The sequence below is a fragment of the Neofelis nebulosa genome, chromosome 14 (genome assembly GCF_028018385.1).
Source record: "Neofelis nebulosa isolate mNeoNeb1 chromosome 14, mNeoNeb1.pri, whole genome shotgun sequence".
NCBI classification, from domain to species: Eukaryota; Metazoa; Chordata; class Mammalia; order Carnivora; family Felidae; genus Neofelis; species Neofelis nebulosa.
In genome coordinates, this window is record NC_080795.1 from 18706922 (window position 1) to 18726388 (window position 19467).

General features: G+C 36.9%; 1 protein-coding gene across 5 annotated transcripts in view; it reads left to right on the forward strand.

Moving 5' to 3' along the window:
- Positions 1–14775, forward strand: part of PREX2 (phosphatidylinositol-3,4,5-trisphosphate dependent Rac exchange factor 2) — a 297237-nt gene extending 282462 nt beyond the window's left edge. For 2 of the 5 annotated variants that reach the window (XM_058699768.1, XM_058699767.1), the window contains 2 exons: positions 3465–3532; positions 8832–14775. In XM_058699768.1, coding sequence (XP_058555751.1) covers positions 3465–3532; positions 8832–8877 — 114 coding nt within the window. In that variant the 3' untranslated portion in view covers positions 8878–14775. The remainder of the gene's footprint in view (positions 1–3464; positions 3533–8831) is intronic. The other 3 variants (XR_009253713.1, XR_009253712.1, XR_009253711.1) reach the window with 3 other exon arrangements.
- Positions 14776–19467: the final 4692 nt, after the last annotated feature.

Here is a 19467-nt window from a genome sequence, read left to right on the forward strand (position 1 = left end):
TCCAGAGACTGAATGGTTGAGATGTTTGCCAGATTAATGAGTAATATTTTCTAAGATCTTTAGTTTCTTTTTTAGGGAGAAGCGCTTCAGCATGATTTATTGTATGGTTTTCATGTACAGCTTTGTATATCTATTTTTCATAGGCTTGTTTAATGCTCTGGTTAGTTAGAAAGAAAGCTGAAAGATAGAGGGAAGGGTACTATGCCCCTTCTAATTTTTTTGATAATGATTATAATAATCCTAGGCAGCACTTTTACATAACCTAAGATCTGATTAATACAACGTTTGAGGGAGAAGCTTTCATTTACATTAGAAACAAAGTTTTCTATCCTACAAATTATACATTCCACGTATTATTGGGTGGAAGACTGCCTCAATTTTTTTTAAATAAAACTGGAATTTCAGAGAGTTCTGTCTCCTTACCTACAATATGAGGACATTATACTGGGCACAGTAATAAAGGCTGAAGAAGATGTGATTCTTCCCCCATCTTATGGTGGCCATACATAGGCAGATCATCATGATACAAGTACCAATAGACAAGTGGTATACAACCTCAGTGTTTTCGGACATAAGACAGGGAATAAATAAGTGAGTAAACTGTGAGCCTCTCAGTGGCTGGGACACTGAGTATAGTTTGTTTTGGTGGGCATAGGTTTCCAGAATAGTACCTAGCAGAGAGTAAATGCTAAATGGCGTGCGTTCAATAGTTCTAACTGGGATAACCAGAAAAAGGCTTCATGCAGAAAGTGATATCATGATAGTGATTTAAAAGCATAGATTCTTGAGCCAAGCAACCTCAGTTTGAATCCCAACTCCAGTGTTTACCGTCTGTATCATTTGGGACAAGATTCTAAGTCTCTCTGTTACTTAGTTTCCTCATTATTAAAACAAAGATTTTAATAGTACTTGCCTCGTAGTGTTGCGAGGATATACTCAATGCACTTAAAACAATACCTGATATAGCGAATGACCGATTAGTTATTAGCCAAGATGATATTTGATTTGAGCCTGGGAGGATAAATGGGAGTGGACAGGTCGGGAAGAGGAGAGAGGAGGTCCTTGGGTAGAGGAAACAACGTAAACAAGGGTGGAAAAGTGCAAGTACCTGGCATGTTGAGTATAAGAAGAATTATATAGTTGAATTCACTGTGGAATACACCAACAGTTGTGTTCAGCATGATGAACATCAGTGTGATTTGCAACCTTTGAAGAAAGCAAAAGCCTTTCTACAGACTACTCAGTGGAATATTATGAGACTAAAGACAAAAGTAATTATACACAAACACTATACCCTAGCCTAGTAAATCTATTTCTCACAGGGATATGATTTACAATTTCTAAAACTAGCTTATGTGTATACTAGGTTTGAAGAGATAAGTAAATATATTGTAAGTAATGAGAATAAAGTTTCTTACTGTCAGAAAAGGAAGTTACAAATAGGAAAGGGAGAAGGCTATAATCCAGAACAAATCCTGTGGTGTGGATTGGGATCAGAGGTAGCAATTTGAACCGATGGATACACACACGCACGCATGTGCACGCGCATTTAGAAATAAATATAGATGTTTGAGTATGTTTGCCATTAGTTAAATAGCTCTGTCTACTCAGACGACCTAGAAGCAGTTACATACCAATGGTAGCAGTGAGCAAACCCAGTGTCCAGATCTTGGGTTCCAAATATAATTCTCCATTGAAAAGAGCCACAGTGCTTGGAGAAGTGGTTAATCTCCACAACATAATTATTAACTACAAAAAGAAAAGAAGTAACTTTACAGTGGAAAAATCTGGCGGACACCGCTTGAACCGAGTGAAGACAGTTACTGTCACCGATAAGATGTAGAGAAGTCATGTGATATGGTGATGGTCAACATCAGTGGTCCCATGCACTGAGGAGGCACAAAATCACTCTTGTCCAAAATGCATGTCTTCTATCTGATCGTGAGGAAACAGCTGACAAACCCAAACAGAAATATTCTCCAAAATAGTGACCAGTACTTAGCAAAAGTATTAAGGTCATAAAAGACAAATCAAATCCAAGGAAATGCCATGGATCAGAGGACCAAGGGGACAAGAAAACAAAATGTAGTATGGGATCCTGGGTTGGATCCTGGAATAGAATCAGGACACGAGGGGGAAATGGTGAAATTTGATTAAGACTTACAGCATTATATGAACATAGATTCCCTGGTTTTGACCATCATACTCTGGTCAAGTGAAGGGTGAGCATTAGAGAGAGTTTACATAGCTGAGTTAAGTATGTGAACTTTCTGTTCTGGTTTTACAACTTTTCTCTAAGTCTAAAACTACTCCAAAATGAGTTATTTTTTAACTGCTTAATTATAATTCCTCAATTCCTTCCCATCTGTCTTTTTGCCACCCCCACCCCTTTTCCCTATTTGCTTTCCTTTATTTGGTCCATCTTGAGAGGATATATTCTTTTGTTTTCCTTTCTTCCTTTTCTCCTTTTCTTTCTTCCCTTCCCTTCCCGTAGTTCAGAATTTGGTAGCAAGAAAGAGAATTTCAGAGGTTTTGTATTTCTTTATTTTATTTTTTGTTTATTTATTTCGAGAGAGAGAGCACAAACAGGGGAGGGGCAGAGAGAGGCAGAGAATCCCAAGCAGGCTCTGCACCATCAACACAGAGCTCAACACGGGGTTCAAACTCCCAAACCGTGAGATCGTGACCTGAGCTGAAACCAGTCAGAAACTTAACCAAGCCACTGAGATGCCCTAGAGTTTCTTTAAAACCACTCTCTTTCATCTGTTCTCAGCCCCAAACCCTGGTGTTTAGTTCTATGTAGTAACTAATTCCCATTAGGAACTGAACAATGATTATAGCTTCATTCATGAACTTGACAAATTGTGAAGACTTTTTCATTGCTAAAGTGCATTGCCTTTGTACTATAAAGTTTGGGGCAGAATTCTTACATTTCAGAGATCCACACGCACATGCCTTGTCCAGAATTGCTTTAGAACTATTTAAGAAAATATTTTCTTGATAAATACTATGAACTTTAAAATAGCTGATTATTCAGCTAAGGATAAAACAGGTTTGTGAGTGCAATAGAACTGTGATTTTCTGTTCCACGAAAGTGAGGACACAGCACATATTTGTAGCCTTCTCGTTTCTTATTTTCAACATCTAAAGTATTGCTTGCTTCTAGGAATAAAGACATAGATGAGATAGTGAACAGGAAGCTGTGATTTAAGTTTATTTTGAATGATTTAGATAGCTATTGAAATAAATATCAACCCTTTGGAAAAATATGTCAGCATATTTTGATACTTAAAGCATTAGTTTTGAAAATGCTCAGATGATAATTTTTTTCTTCTGCTTCACCTCATCTCTCTTGATGTTATATACATTGTTGGAATAAATATTCTACACTCAAATGTTAATGGTAGGCTAAATAATTACTAATACAATGTAGAGCTAAAAATGATTTTCCCTACTTCTCTCAGGGAGCAAGAGTTCAGAACACAGCAAAGAATTTGGGAATCAGAGACAGAACCCCACAGTCTGCTCCAAGGTAAGTGACTCCCCAGGTCTGCTCTTTCCCAAAGGGCTTACCGCCACTTCCAAGGCAGTGTCACTTACATCTAATGCACCTGCCACAGTACATGCCTAGTGCAGTACTGAATATAATCATGGAAACTGGCCTTGTAAACACTCTGTGGCTAAATGTGACTAGTCATAAGTGGTCTCTGAATTCAATGAAATTTTAAGGGAAGCAAACTTAGAGGTAGCAGGTAGAAGTCTTGACATTATTCTGTTTTCCAAGTTCCGTCATGAATTCAAAGACAAAAGTCCACACAGGTACTACTAATATTTGTGACCCAAGTGTACCGAACTACCAAAATGCCATTTTCATTTATTTTTCTCTGCCTGCACATGCTGTTCCCTCTGGCATGATTGCTTTTCCCATCTGTGTCTGTATGGAAAACTCCTACTTACCCACAAAACCCTTTGTGTCCTTTTCTCAATGCCCTTTTCTCTTTGAAGTCCTGGCTGAGTTTTCTTCCTCTTTGTGCTCCCTTAGCATCTTGTGTATTGGTCTTTTATAGCTCTTTTATAGCTCTGTGTTACAATATATTGTTCCATGTCTCCTCACCCAACCTGAATGTGGATTCTCTGGAGGCAGAGAATATGTTTTTTGGATTTTATTCCTGGCTGATCATAGTGCTGTACAGTAGACACTGAATATCTGAACTGATTTCAAGAACGTGCGAATGAACAAATGAATGAATGAGCTTTTTGTTTGTGATCATATCAAATATTCACAGTTCACATATCATAACAAGAAAAGACTCTAGGGGCACCCGGGTGGCTCAGTTGGTTGAGCGTCTGACTTCAGCTCAGGTCATGATCTCATAGTTCATGGGTTCAAGCCCCACATTGAGCTCACTGCTCTCAGTGCAGAGCCCTCTTCCGATCCTCCCTCCTTCTCTCTCTCTGCCCCTTTCCTGCTCATGTTCTCTCTCTCTGTCAAAAATTTAAATTTTTTTAACTTAAAAAAAGAAAGGACTCTAATTCACCTTTAGAATAAATGAACATGGAGACAGCCATCAAAGAAATGTTAATTTCATTTCCCTGGTGACAATAAGGTAAGCAGCCATCTATCTTGAAGTGGGGCAAAATTAAATAATCTCTTTTACATTTGATTGTTTTTATACGTTGGCATTTTAACAAAAAGGAGACTCCTCCAGGCACTGTCACAGACAAGACACTTTTGTTTTCTATTTACAAAGCAGTTACCAGAGTGAGAATCATGACAGCAGCATTTATGAAGTTATATTTCATCCTAAAAAACTCTGTGGGCAGTAGAAGTACTTTCACAAGGGAAAACATATTTTCCCCCTGAAAATGGATGGAGCACTCATGTTCTAATTGTGTTTATTTTTAGTGCTGGCTCCTAACTTATTTAATCCTCAAGTCTTGTTAATGTTATCTTTCATAGTTGATTAAGTTAGAAAGACTCTGTTCCTAAGGAGTCATTTCACATAGGCATTCTCTCTCTGGCACCTTGAGCTGACGTGGTATATTGTGATAACGGACCCAGTGAAGTGTTAAAATTCCAATAAGAAAACAAGATAATGGTTTAGCAAGGTCTTCATAGCTAGAGCTTATAAACACTAATAAACAGAAGGGTTAAGATAAGACTTCAGCATCCTGATCAATAAACCAATACGCAAGCGGAATACAAGAAAAGAAACTGATGAACTCACTTTTTTCTTTATTGTGTTGTGTTTTAAAACTCTTGAACTGAAACACAATAAAATGTGCCAGCTGTAAAGTTGACATTTTTATAAGAGAATAATAATCCCCAAAGAGAAATCTAAAGTAATTTTTAATTTAATCCTATTTATTCTTTCACTCACTCTACAAATATTTATTGAGGACTTAAGAAATGCAAAGCATCCTGCTCTGCTTCATGGAGGGTAGAAACGTGAGATGGAAATAGAACCATCCCTCAAGGACCTTTCAGTTAAAGAGATGAGATGAGAAAACATAACTGGAAGGAAAGGTAGAAAATAAGAAGCACTGTGTGAGGGGTGGGATCCCGCCCAGCTGGGAACCAGGGTTCCTGTCCCAGAGACAACAAATTTAAGAACAATTTGCTAGAAGAAGAATATTCTAGGATGACACCAAATCTTTGGGTTGGACAACAATGGGCAAATGGTTCCAGTCACTGAGAAAAATAAGCACGTGTAGGGAAAGGAGGGTGAGCTCATGTTGGTGACATTGGGACTAAGGATCAATGGGACACCCAAATGGAGATGGCATTGTGGGCAATACAGTGTTCTTCCTCCTAACTTTCATACATTGGATCTTCAGATTAATCAACTTATCTTCATCATGAACCAAATATTACCTTTCAGATATAAAGGTACACTGGTCTTATTTTCTATTAGATCACAAAACCTGGGAACTATTGTGCTACGATAGCTTGATTTATTTTATTTGTTTAATTGTGAAGCAGCATACTGAAGTGGTTACACGTGAAAAACATGATTTTGAGTCCCAGCTCCTGCTTGATGACCTTATTTAGTCAGATTACTTATTTTCTCTGAGACAGTTTTCTCATCTTTAAGTTAGGGAGAATTGCCTTGGGACAGATTATTATTGACACTGTAGCCTTGAAAATGTCTCTTTTGCCATGTAGAAGGATGAAGGGCATGATCTGTAGGTTGAAGTTTCAAAGTTCTACTCTCAGCAGATTTGGATTTGGGCTGGAAATACCAGCTCCAAGATGGCTGCCTGAGCCCAAACAGGAAAAGAAGAAAGTGGAGCCAGGAACAAACCTTTTCATGCAGGGGCACTGGTGTGCATGGGTGGAATGAAACTATGACAAGGGCCCCAAGGTGTTGGGCAAACCAAGGCCTTCTGTTACCTAACAATTTAGCTGACAAAAAAACAAATGCCTCAGTGCAAGGTAAAAGCCCAACTCTTAACTATTACATTTTACTTCCCAACTCTATCTGCCTGTTCTAAATTCCCAAAGCCCCACAATTTCCATTACAAATGTGTCTGAACTCAAATAACCCTGAGTCACTTCCAAGAAGCCTCACAGAAGCTGAATCTGCCCAGTTCTGCAGTATCCAGAGCTATTATTTCATTAGGTGATCACACGGAGTAGCCTTTTGCCAATTTGCAAGGCAGACATTTCAAAGACTTGCCTACACAGTGGCATTAGTTCCATTATGTGGAAACGTGCAGTGCAAGGTAATGGAATGTGATGGCTCAGCCCAGATCTCACGGGTAGGACATTTGCTACCCAGCTTACTGTTTGTGTTCTACCTGAGTAAGGCCACTGCCTTTCCCTTCATTAGGCAGTGCTGTAAGGAAAATGAAAGGATCAAAATTAAAGAGGAAAAGAACTTTCCGATCATTCCATTATTCCGGCACTGGGAATGCATTTTGAAGCAAAACTGTAGTTTTTTACTGCAAAGGCAGCTTTGAGCTATATCAGCTCAATTTAATGTATTCTTTTCTCTGGGAAAGATGAAATAAGCTTTTCTGATGTGAGATGTCCTTATTTCAGTATTCATTTTCTTCCATGGAGATTACATGCAGAGCATTAAGCACCTTTCAGACTTGAATAATCTCCAAAGGCAGTAACTTTTTCCTGTGTGTTTCCAGACTGGGAAAGTTTATGTTGTTAACTAGGTTTCTAACTCAATATTCAAACTTTGTCATTCTTTTCCCCTTTGATTTAGAATTAGCATGGGATTAAATGTTGAAGGAGAAGGAAACATAATTTGCTAAGTTTGTCAACAACTCCTGTAAACTGTGTTCGATTTAATTTGTAAAAGAAGGGAATCACCATGCTACCCCTATCCCTGAGTTTGGAGTACTTTTGAAAAGGAGCAAAGTTGAAACCTGTACTTAATGTTATTATTTTAGGGGTTTTTTTTTAATTTTTTTAATGTTTATCTTTGAGACAGAGAGAGAGTGCGCACACAAGCCAGGGGAGGAGCAGAGAGAGAGAGAGAGAGAGAGAGACAGAATCCAAAGTAGGCTCCAGGCTCTGAGCTGTCAGCACAGAGCCCAATGCAGGGCTCGAACTCACAAACTGAGAGATTATGACCTGAGCCGAAGTTGGACACTTAACTGACTGAGCCACCCAGGCGCCCCTGTACTTAATATTTTTAGATCACGGATGCAGCTCTCAAGTAGGGCCAGCATGGCCATGGAGCTATTAGGACTGTGAGTATATGTAGTCTAACATCTAGCCACCTCAGTCAGCTGATCTTCTCTCAGACTGTGCTTTTAATAATGGTTGTGAGCTGTCTGGTCACTGTGGCTGTCTTGCAGCTATTTTATTTAAATATTTAGAGAGAGAGAGAGAGAGAGAGAGAGAGAGAGAGAGAGAGAAGGAGACAGGCAGAGAGAGAGGAAGAGAGAGAAGTCCAAGCAGGCTCTGTGAGGTCAGTGCAGATCCCGGCATGGGGCTGGAACCCACCAACTGTGAGATCATCACCTGAGCCGAAACCAAGAGTCAGGGACTGAACAGACTGAGCCCCCCAGGTGTCCCTGTCTTGGCAGATATTATGTTCCCCTTAATTTGGTTCTGGAGTTAGGATGTTCTGGAGAATGTGGAGCTCTGGAGCTTGTATAATCCTAATTCAGTGCCCCGAGCTTTGCCTCAAGACACCCAGACCTGGGATGTCAAGAGGGAGCCCTTCTTGGCATCTCCACTAGTTCAAGTAGATTCCTTGAGCCACTTGAATCTCCACTTGATTCTGCTGGCAGATGAATGGGACAGTGGGCAGAGATGGGCAGATATTCCCGAGGAAACACCGGATAATTGTGCCTTTGAGATTCAGGCCTCAGGACTCTGCCACATCAGCCTATTCGTAACTGACTGCACCCAAGACACGGTACAGAATGAAACAAATTTCGAAAACTAGTCAGGAAACCAGTAGACCCCTATGAGAAGGCGCTGTTTTGCTACAAATTAGTCATGATAGACAAGATGGTAATTATCACTATAGTATCATCTCCTAGAACTCAGAGAATCAGTTTTGCTGCCAGCAAGGTGAACAGTCAGGGCAGGCAGCACTGGAGTAGAAGCAGCTGGTGTGGGAAAGATGACATTGCGTAATCAGTAGTCATCTCCACTTACACAGAGACATTGGTGTTTTCTGAAAACTAGAACTGAAGTTTTGGAGTTTGCTAATTCATAAGTAATTTTTAGTAAAATAGGCAATATGATCATGGCTCCTGAACCGGGAACTTATTGTCAATATATTTTTTGTACCAGTAGAAACATCTCAGGTAATGGCAATACGCCAGGCTGCTGTCACACTCTTCCCTGCCTTTCCTAGGCTGTACAAGCTGTGCGAGCCGCCTCCCCCTGTTGGAGAAGAATGAGGAGAATCCCCAAGGAACCAGGCAAGCAGAAGCTTCTGAACACTAGACAAAAGACATGCTGGCTAAACATTCTTCATTCAAGATAAATAAATGAAATTTTTTTCTCTAGCTCCTTCCCCATGGAGTAAATAACCAATGTTCTTCTTGTACGTGGATACTTGTGCCGGAAATGGATGAGAGATCACTCAGACCATCTGTAGCTTCACAAACTAATCTGTCTATGTATTGACACTAACTATTCATTTTTAGGGTAAATTTTGTCCTTGGAATTTATGAAAAAAAAAAAACAGGTAAACAATGAACCATTGTGCCTCCTCTCCCATTAGTTAGAATTATTTCATTGTGTTTGTTTTCATCTTCTCTGAATGGAATCATGTGATAATGGAGATTTCCACTTGAAGAAGTCTTTCACTGAAGAAAGATGGACACACTTTTCAAATCATCATACAGAAATGTTACAGACCACATAGACTGGGTGTTATTGTAGGCATTCGGTCCCCTACCTGCATCAGAGAGAGTATGATTTGTGAATGGTGAAGAGCATGCTTGACTCTTTTTCCTACGGGTTTATTTCTCAGTAACAGAGAAGAGAGCTGAATGAGGCTTCTACCAAGACTTTCTTCCCACTGCTTGTGGTGGGAAGCACTGCTTTGTGCTCATGGACAGTTCCAGCAAGTGGGTGCTGTCATTGGTCTCTGAAATGGCATGGCTTCCTAGGGCCACGTGTACTGGTGCTGTGCCACAGGTGGCCAGGGGGTGGAGAGGGGTGGAGATCAGGGAGGTACGGGAGGGGAGAGTGGGGTAAAGGAGGAAATTTAAGTCCATTTAAAAAGTCAAATTTTAACTTAGAAAGATACCTAAAATTCTTACTTTTATTAAGACTTCCATATGAGATGTGAGACTCTGGAGAGAATACACCGTGCTGAGTATTTTTCCATCAAGGTATGTGTACAACAGTGAAAATAAAGCATTATTTGTTGAACTGTACAAGGACTATTAGAGACCTTGATAATGTATGGAAGCACAAGGTGTATTCTATTTTCATTCTAAAATACACGTCATTTTTATCATTTCTATGTTGATAAAATAATATTGTTTTTTAGTGTAATGAATACAGTAATATTGATTTTGAATCTACAATTCTCAAAACAGTTAAAATGCCCTTCCTGTGATTGTGACGAGTATATGGATTTGGACTAATTTAGTATGTGAACTGCTTTTCATAACTAAGGTATATGCAGATGATTATTACATTTTCATTTATGAAATTTGATAATGATTTTCAGATGATCATTAAAAATCTTCACTGCCATCAGTTGTGTATTGAATAACAAAAATACTGTGTTATACATATACCAGTTATTCATACACTGGTCAAGCTGATAAAAATTGTTCTTTGGCACAGAAGCACTTAAGATTTTTGCAATAAGTCCTTATATATAGTAAGAGATAAACTCAAAGTTTTCAAAGGAAACGTTGAACACTTTGAATTTAATGAAGATATTACCTTAACACAAATACCTACATTAAGTATATCTTAACTTTCAGGGATTTAACATTCTTGATATTATTATCAACTGATCCTGAAGGTCCATGACATTAGTATTTTGCGATTTTCCTGTACTGAAAAATTGATTACTTTCATTGTGGCTAATGAGTGAGCAAAACTGATCAACTATCAAGTATTTTTCATATTGTCTTTACTGTTTTCTAGTCACCATCCTAGAAGCCTTATTTCTCGTTAGAAGGATGAAGGGGTCACTTCAACACTTCAGTCATACTTTGCTATGTTTCATGGAGGAAATTATCTGCAATTATAGTATGTATAAAATAGCATATTTTTAAGGGTCTATTCTCTGTATAGTAGGATGTGCTTAATATTTTAAGGGTTAAATGTAGTGTAAGTGTACCAACCTTCAGAGTGCTTGGTACTTCTTGAATGCTCCAAAGTTAGTAATGATTTCTATTCTCATCAGTCCCTGTCATTTTTTAATTACAATAAAAATTGTAGTTAACATTTAAGTAGTTACTATGTGCCAAGCGGTACCTCCAAGTGCTTTATCCCTATTTGTTGTTATTGTTTCACTAATCCTCACAAAGACTGGGATGGTGTCTTTTCATCATCCCCATTTCACAGTTGAGGAACTGAAGCAAAGAAGGGCCCAGTGACTCGTCCAAAACCACAGGACTGACAAGTGACAAAAGTAGGATTTAAATCCAGGAAGTCTGCCTTCTTAATGCATTACCCTGCTTCTCCATATTCACGTAAGAACTGTTGTAATATTACCCATTACTTGTTAGTAAAGTTGTGACATGTGTTGCCATTAAGTTATACATTTTATATTGAGTAAAAAATGAATGGAAACATATAAAATGTCTTTAATATGTGAAAATCATAAGATTTCCTAGGCATTTTACCATTCTGGATACACATTTTGAGGCAACGCAGTGTTGTTGCAATCTGAAAAAATAGATTCCTCATAATTGAAGGTAACAATTTTAGGTATGTTTTGAAATTCTGGAAAAGTATACCATATAAAATTTGACTACGGTTCCAAAACAGTGGTAGCATTAAAAAAAAAAATGTCCAATGAATGAATGAATAAAGATGATTTTTCAATATCATAATGTGCCTCCACATGACACTGGACACTTAACTGGCCATGAGTTTTTAGAATGAATTTACCTAAATGCTCACATACTCCTCTACAACTCCTTGAAATGTTGCTAAAGCCCTACCAACAGTTCTTCCAAGTTCTGAGTTTGGACATTTGCTTCTCTTCGCCTAAAGGGGAAGGTCATGCATAGAAATTTTGGTTCTTAACGTGGGATCTAAGTAAAAAATAATTGCTAACTAGTAATCCATAGTCAATACATCTTAAATATTCCATTATATCTTATAAAGTTATCTAATATAAAATATAACAAAACTTAATATAATGTTAACAGAATGAGCAATTTGAAGAGACTAGAATTTTCCATCTATTTCCGTTATTGTTTAACAAGAAACAAAGAAGAATTCCTGTACTAGCTTTACTTCTATTGGATATATAAAGTTGAATTTAGGAGGTAAGCTTTATTTTATGAACTAATATTCTAATTGTAGAAGTCTCACACTATGTTCTGTCTCTTTTTTTTTTTAAGGTTTATTTATTTGTTTCGAGAGAAAGTGAAAGAGAGAGCAATCAGGAGAGGGGCAGAGATAGAGGGAGAGAGAATCCCAAGCAGTCTCTGTGCTGGGCAGAGGCTGACACGGGGCTCAATCCCAAACCATGAGATCATGATCTGAGCCGAAGTCAAATGCTTGACTGATTGAGCCACCCAGGCGCCCCTATTTTCTGTCTCTTTAAATCATATTCTTCCAGTGACCTAGCTTCCCTATGCATTCAGTGGTCACTCTTCTTGTAGTAACAATGTTTAATTTAAAATTAGGCTAATATCTTATGACACTATAATATATATGAGATTACAATGATACTGATTCTGACTCTATTGATTTAAATTTTATGATAGTTAACTAAGTTCAGAATGAGATGAAATTAATGTTGGTACTAACTATAAAAACCAAGAAAATAAATAGTTAAAAACAAAATCCTGAGGGACATATTAACTAATTTAAAAAAATAAAATAAACTATTTGGGGCACCTGGCTGGCTCAGTCAGTGGAACATGTGACTCTTGATCTCAGGGTTGTGAGTTCAAGACCCACGTTGGGTGTAGAGATTACTTAAAAAATAAAATCTGTAAAAAAAAAAACCCCAAAAACAAAGAAAAGAAACTATTTTCAACCCTCTGAACACATACATTTTATAGAAAAAATAATATTTAGTGACATGGAAGCTTTTAGTTGAGAGTTAGTTACTCTATATATTTGACAATAATGCATTTGTATGTAAAGTACTAAAGTATTCCTTCATTAGTTCATATAGATCTTTTCCCATGTAGCATGAGTTAAGACAGATTACAGGGCGTATTTTTACTCACTTGTATTAAAAAAAAATAATACTGAAGTTTAAAATAGATATCAATACGTTAAGTCATTTTACTTTACATTTTACTTTAAAGGACATATTTAGATTTTTTTTCACTAGTGGTATTTACTAATATTGAAACTAATGTTTGGTATGTGACTAAATTGCTTCTGAATTTTTGGAAACTGTTTGATTCTTAAAGACTTATTTTTAAGTGGATTAACATAGTAAGTTATACTTCCCCAAAGCCAGTGGTAGTTATTCATTAACGTGTTTGTATATACTTGTGTTTGTGCTGAATTTGTTGAATGAATAGTCAGTTGTTCTGCTTAAGTATAAAGGCAAAAGATTTTGAAATAGTTTCGAAAAATCTAAACTCCAGTTAATAAAAATATTCTGTACTCTATCAGAGTTTTGAGGTTTTAATGATAAGCCTCAGAAAAATTTCACCCTACGTGAGACAAAAGAGGTGGGGAAAAGTCATGAGAGGAATCTGGGCCAAAAATGGGCCCAGGCTAATTCCTTTAACATATAGTGGTCACAGTCTTCCTAGGTGCTGCAATTCTGTAATTGTCATTATAGTTAGTCTTTGCTTTAAAATTTTTTTTTTACTACTTCGAGCCTTTGCCTTTAACAATGATCTCAGCATTCATATGGCCACATTGCATGCATGGAAGACTGTACAAGTATGGCCTGTGCATGCTCTAGCTGTTGTCCCATAGACACTTGGCCTACTTCACTCAGGATAGCCTGCTTCTCTCACTGAGAAGAGACATCTGAAGTCTACGAAGATAGATGTAGAGATACCTGTATCTCTGTATACATTTTTATATACATATATATTTGCTTTTTGTTTTTATGATAATACATTATAGAAGTGACTTAGATTCTCATGTCTTGTTTTGGATGAAGATATGAAATACGGGGTTGTTCAATATATTGAATATTTGTTCTATAGGCATCAGGTTTGTCGAAATACACAGGAAACATGCCTGGTAGGCCATCTTTTGACCACTGACAGTAGTTTTCTACTCGATCTGGAGTCAATTTACCTGACTTGGCCATCCAGAAGAAGTAGCTGGTTAAGAATAAAAGTATTGAATTTTCAAATGATATTTCTACCAGAAATAGAAAGCTTTGGATACTTTCAAGTGCAGATAACAGAATAAATGTCATCCGTGTACTCATTCCACAAATATGTTTGAGAATTCACTTTGTATAAGGCACAGCCAGTGGGCCTTTTTTTTTGTGTGGGATGTGTTTGGTTTGAAAACTTTCACATTATCTCTTTTGTGTTAATGGACACTTGTGTCTTTTACGTGAGATGACATTATTTGTAATTCAAACCTATTCTAATACCTTATAGGTATATATACTGTAAGAATTCAAGAGTACTAAGTTGGTAAAATGCTTTAGAAAATATACATTTAAATTTGAATATCTAATGCCACAAGCAAATTTATTAGAGTTTCAGATGAATATGTATTTTTGTAACTGCCAAGTAAATGAATAGATCATAGCTTTTGCTTAAAAAATATTTTTATAAGTATTCAGTTGATAGTTGCTTTATGTATTTGAATATAATTTACATTTCATTATTTTAAATAGTAAAGTATTTTACTATTTTAAATAGTAAAATATCAAATTTGTTCTATAAACAGTAATTCTTTTGAATATATTCATATTTAACATTGTATAACCTCCAAAATGCAATGATATATTTCACCTGAGTGTATTATTGTAAGAGTCAATTTTTCCTTTGTAAAAGATACATGTAACATAGTTTCAATCATTCAATATTTTGTGAATGGTTAAAATGACCAGTGTCTTATGTATTTCGTATCATTTAATTTTGTGTGGAAGACTAGAATAGTAGCATTGTGTTATTAGTGTCAATAATAAAGTAAAATGTAGTATGACCATTTTAGCTACTTTCCGTTTAAATTTAGTAAACCAATTATGTTTTCACCTGTTTGGGAGACAAAAATCCATGGAAACACAGATTTTTACCCCTTAAGAGCTCACAAGCTCCATAGGAGAAACTTGATACACATATGAAACAAATCTACATATATGAGCCAACGTAAGTTATAGAGGCAGTAATTTACCAGAAGAGGACAGGAAAAGAAGTTTAATATGGGCCACAGCATAGGAGGGCTTCATGGAGATACAAGACTTGTGCTGTTTCTAGAATTAAGTAGCCAATCTTCCAAGATTTATTCAGTACATACTATGTACAAGCCCCTGTCCTAGTTGCTGAGGGTGTTACAAATGCATATAATTCCCAAATTCTACAGTTAAAAGAATTTGGTATATCTATTTTATAACAATGATAGAGAATTACAGGGGCACCTGGCTGGCTTAGTCAGTAGAACATGGAACTCTTAATCTCAGGGTTGGGAGTTTGGGCCCCACGGTGAGTGTGGAACCTACATAAAATATATATATGTGTATGTGTGTGTGTGTGTGTGTGTGTGTGTGTGTGTGTGTATGGAATCCCAGTGAGGAATTTGAAAAATATGTATGTTGTTGACTGCATAGGTAACCTCAGAAAAGTCAAAAGAAATAATCATTGAAGGAAACAAAAATCAATAACTAGATTTTCCTTTTTTGGAGATCGCTGGTGTTCCCCAAGTTTGCAAAACTTAACACAGTCATAAGAAAATGGAACCAGCAAGCACAGACTATTTGTTTTAGAACAGCATTTCAGATATTGGTGTTCTAGAGATGCTATTAAGTGAGACATACACAAAGTATTTTGTGGTCAAAATAAGGTTAAGAAACACAGAATTAAACAGGCGTTTTCATCATAGGATTTCTCTGACCTTTTAGTGTACCTTTTAATCATGACTTTAGAGGAGAGAGGTGATATGCTATGTTTTCCAAACTTACTAGAGGGTAGGACATATTTCATAAAAGATTTGTTGATATTTCCTTGGGACACATATATTCAGCAAAGTGCGATATGGTAAAACTATTCTAGAAATTTCATGGTAACATGAAGAGGAAAAAAGGTAAATACATTAATAGGAGATAATATAGCCCCGGAGTACCATCAAGGCTTAAAGGAAGAAAGGATGAATATTGACATAAATAGTAACAGTGGATTGGGATTAAAAGCAGGTTGTTATATAAAGTTTTTTTCTCTTTCAATTGATCTATGTTCAGGATATTAGGGGGCAAAGAAGAGCTTATTTCATACAGGATTACAAATGTCTTCTCCGTTCTAACCACGTCAGCCCTGTAATATGATCAGATGTTGGAGTAGAGGAAACTATTGTGTTAATCCTTGGCTCCAGTGTGCCATGATTTCTGAACTAAATTTGTAATTTCCGACGGCTCTGTCCAGGGTGTCTTGAGTTAGATGACTTGAAAGTAAAAGATGAATTTTCTCTTCACAAAACATGTTTTAAAATATGCTAAGTGTAGGGTTTCATGGACTGACATTGATTAGTCATTTGAACATGATTTGAATGCATTAATACAAACATCTCACTGGTTTTTTGAAGGTAGGTCTTGATAATGTGAACACCCAAACCATCTCCAAGATTCCTTGGGATGAGGAATTTTCCTGATGTAAATGTGGACCCTTCACTATTAATTAAAGAGGATACACGAGAGGAAGTTTCAGCATAAGACTGTCTAGAAATTTAGCAAGTTCGTAGACATTCTGCCCTTGTCTCACTATGTTGCTTTTATTTAGGAGAGATATATGAACTCCTTGCCAGAAAAGTGATAAAATATATTATTCCAGGGCTGTGAGCTCAGAGAAAAAAGGCAGTGATCACCACATGATATAATAGAGTGTTCGGTTTAGGGCACCTTAGTTCAGAAGGATAAAGACAAGTGAGGGTATAAAAGATGGTCAAAGAATGAGTAAGGACATGCAAGGATTGATTGCCAGGAAATATTAGGTCCACTAAAGATTACTGCCGCTCTAACTGCCCACATGTTGACTCACTGTTAAAAATGTTTACCTCAGAGTTCAGACATTAGGATGTTCCCTAATTTTAGCAATGAGGGACCTGGAAACTGTAACCAAACACAGAGAAAATACGTTCAATGATTATATGAAAGGAGGCTTTTATATACTCTTTGAAAAACTTGTTTGAATTGTGTAAAATATTATAGTTGGAAAGTAAGCTAGGATAAGCTTTGTTTTCCCCACTTTTTAAAACTGAAGTGAGGGGCACCTGGGTGGCTCAGTCGGTTAAGTGTCTGATTCAGCTCAGGTATCTCGCTGTTTGTGGGTCCGAGCTCCACATGGGGCTCTGTGCTGACAGCTTAAAGGCTGGAGCCTGCTTTGGATTCTGGGTCTCCCCCTCTCTCTGCCCCTCCCATGGTCATGCTCTGTCTCTCTCTGCCTCTCAATAATAATAAATAAATGTTAAAAAAAATTTTTTTAATAAAAAATAATAAAATTGACGTGAAATTCACATAACATCAAATCAACCATTATAAAGTATACAGTTCACTGGCATTTAGCACATTCACAGGGCTCTGTAGCTGTCATGTCTGTCTAATTCCAAAACATTTTTATCATCTCCAAAAAAGCGTTTTTAATTCAAATTATTTCAAGATAATCATAGATTCACATTTTTTACAAAGTTGCCAAAGCAATTCAATGGAAGAAGGATAGACTTTTCACCCAGTGGTGCTGGGACAATTGGACATCAGAAGCATAAAAATGATTCTTGAACTCGATATTATGCCTCAGACAAAAATTAACTCAGAAAAGATCATAGATTTAAATATAAACATAAAATTGCAAAGATTTTAAAGAAAAATAGAAAAGAAAATTTTCAGGATCTAGGTCTATATAGAGCTCTTGGTCGTGACACAAAACACATGATCCATAAAAGAAAAAGTTGATAAATGAGACCTTATCGAAATTCAAGGTGTTTTTCTATTTTAAGATCTCTGTGAAGACAGTGAAAAAACAGGTTACAGATTGGGAGAAAATAGTTGCAAACTACATACCTGACAAATCAGTGTCTTAGAACATGTAAAGAACTTTGCAAATAGTTGCAAAATGTTTCATACTGTATGATTCCATTTACATAGCATTCTTAAAAGGGCAAAATTATAGAAAATTCCGGAGAACAGATTAGAGGCAAATGGACAGGAAGGAAGTGTGTGTGGCTATTCAAAGGCAAAGAGTGATCTTTGTGATGGTGGAGCATTCTCCCATTTAACAGTATTCAGGTTGATAACCCAATTATTAAACTGTACTATTGCTTTCTTTTTTTTTTTTTTCTTTTGAGAAAGAGCTAGTGGGGGAGGGGCAGAGAGAGAAGGAGACAGAGAATTCCAAGCAGGCTCTGAGAGGTCAGCACACAGAACCTGATGTGGGGCTCAAACTAAAGAAACCGTGAGATCATGACCTGAGCCAAAATCAAGAGTCCAACGCTCAAACCACTGAGCCATCTGGACACCCCGTGCTATTTTTTTCAAGATGTTACTTTTCAAGGAAACTTGACAAATGTCAGATTTCTCTGAATTATTGCTCAAAACTGCATGTGAATCTACAATTATCTTAATAAAAATTTCTATTAAAAATTTAGAATGCATTTTAAATGACTTTCCAATGGTAGTTTTAAAGGTAGCTTTATTAGTAAGGAAAATGTCTTCCTGAAAATGAAACCACATTTTGAGATAGAGGCTAATAAACGTGATGATTTCCTTTTATTCTTCCTCCCAGCATTCATTTAGTCAGAAAGTCAGTTGCTCACATTCAGCACCCACGGTGTGGAAGGCTTAGTATTGGGATTGAGTACCCTGTCCACTGTTCAGGGGCCCTTGAGGAGCTCGTATTTTAGATGTGTGGCAATCTAGTACTCTGATTTAGAGGCCCCCTTCAGCCCTTAATAGCTCTGTGACCATGGACAGGTTACTTCTTTGACCCTCCGATTCCCAGAGCTATAAAATTGTAATAATAATACCACTTACTTCACAGGGCAGTAGCATGAATTAAATGAGATAACGTAGGTTAAGAATTTAACACTGAGTCTGACACCTGGAAGCACTCTCTAATGTTCACTAGAAAATAGACTAGTAAGTGTCTTTATGAAATTGAACTAAGATAAAAGTAGGAGGAAAGTCTTACTCTGGAGAGATTGTTTTCTTCAGACTGAAGGCTTGACTGGGGAAGAGAGAGATGAGATCAGAGGAGTTAGCTGCTATTTGAAAGCATGATATGCCATGTTAAAGAGTTTATAGTTTATCTTATGGGCAGTGGTGAACCTTTGGAAGTTTTCAAGCAGGTAAACAAATGAAATGATCAAAATGGTTATATATACAACAGTGCAGTTAGAAGGCTGTTGCAATGATTGAAATAGTGTTTCTCAAAGTGGGATTCTCAGGCCACGTTCATCAGACTCTCTTGAAGGATTATGCTCAGGGATTTCATTTTTAATAAGCTTTATGGGTGATTCTTTTTGCATGCTTGGGTTTGAGAATCATGGTCTAAAGGAGAAGTGATGGGATTCTTAAAATAATATCAGAGATTTACAGAGAAGAGAGGGAATTTTGAGAAATATTTAAGGGGTAAATTAACAAGATTTGTTAATGCATAGGATGTGGGGAAGTACATTAAAGGAAGAATTAAGGATGTTGCCAG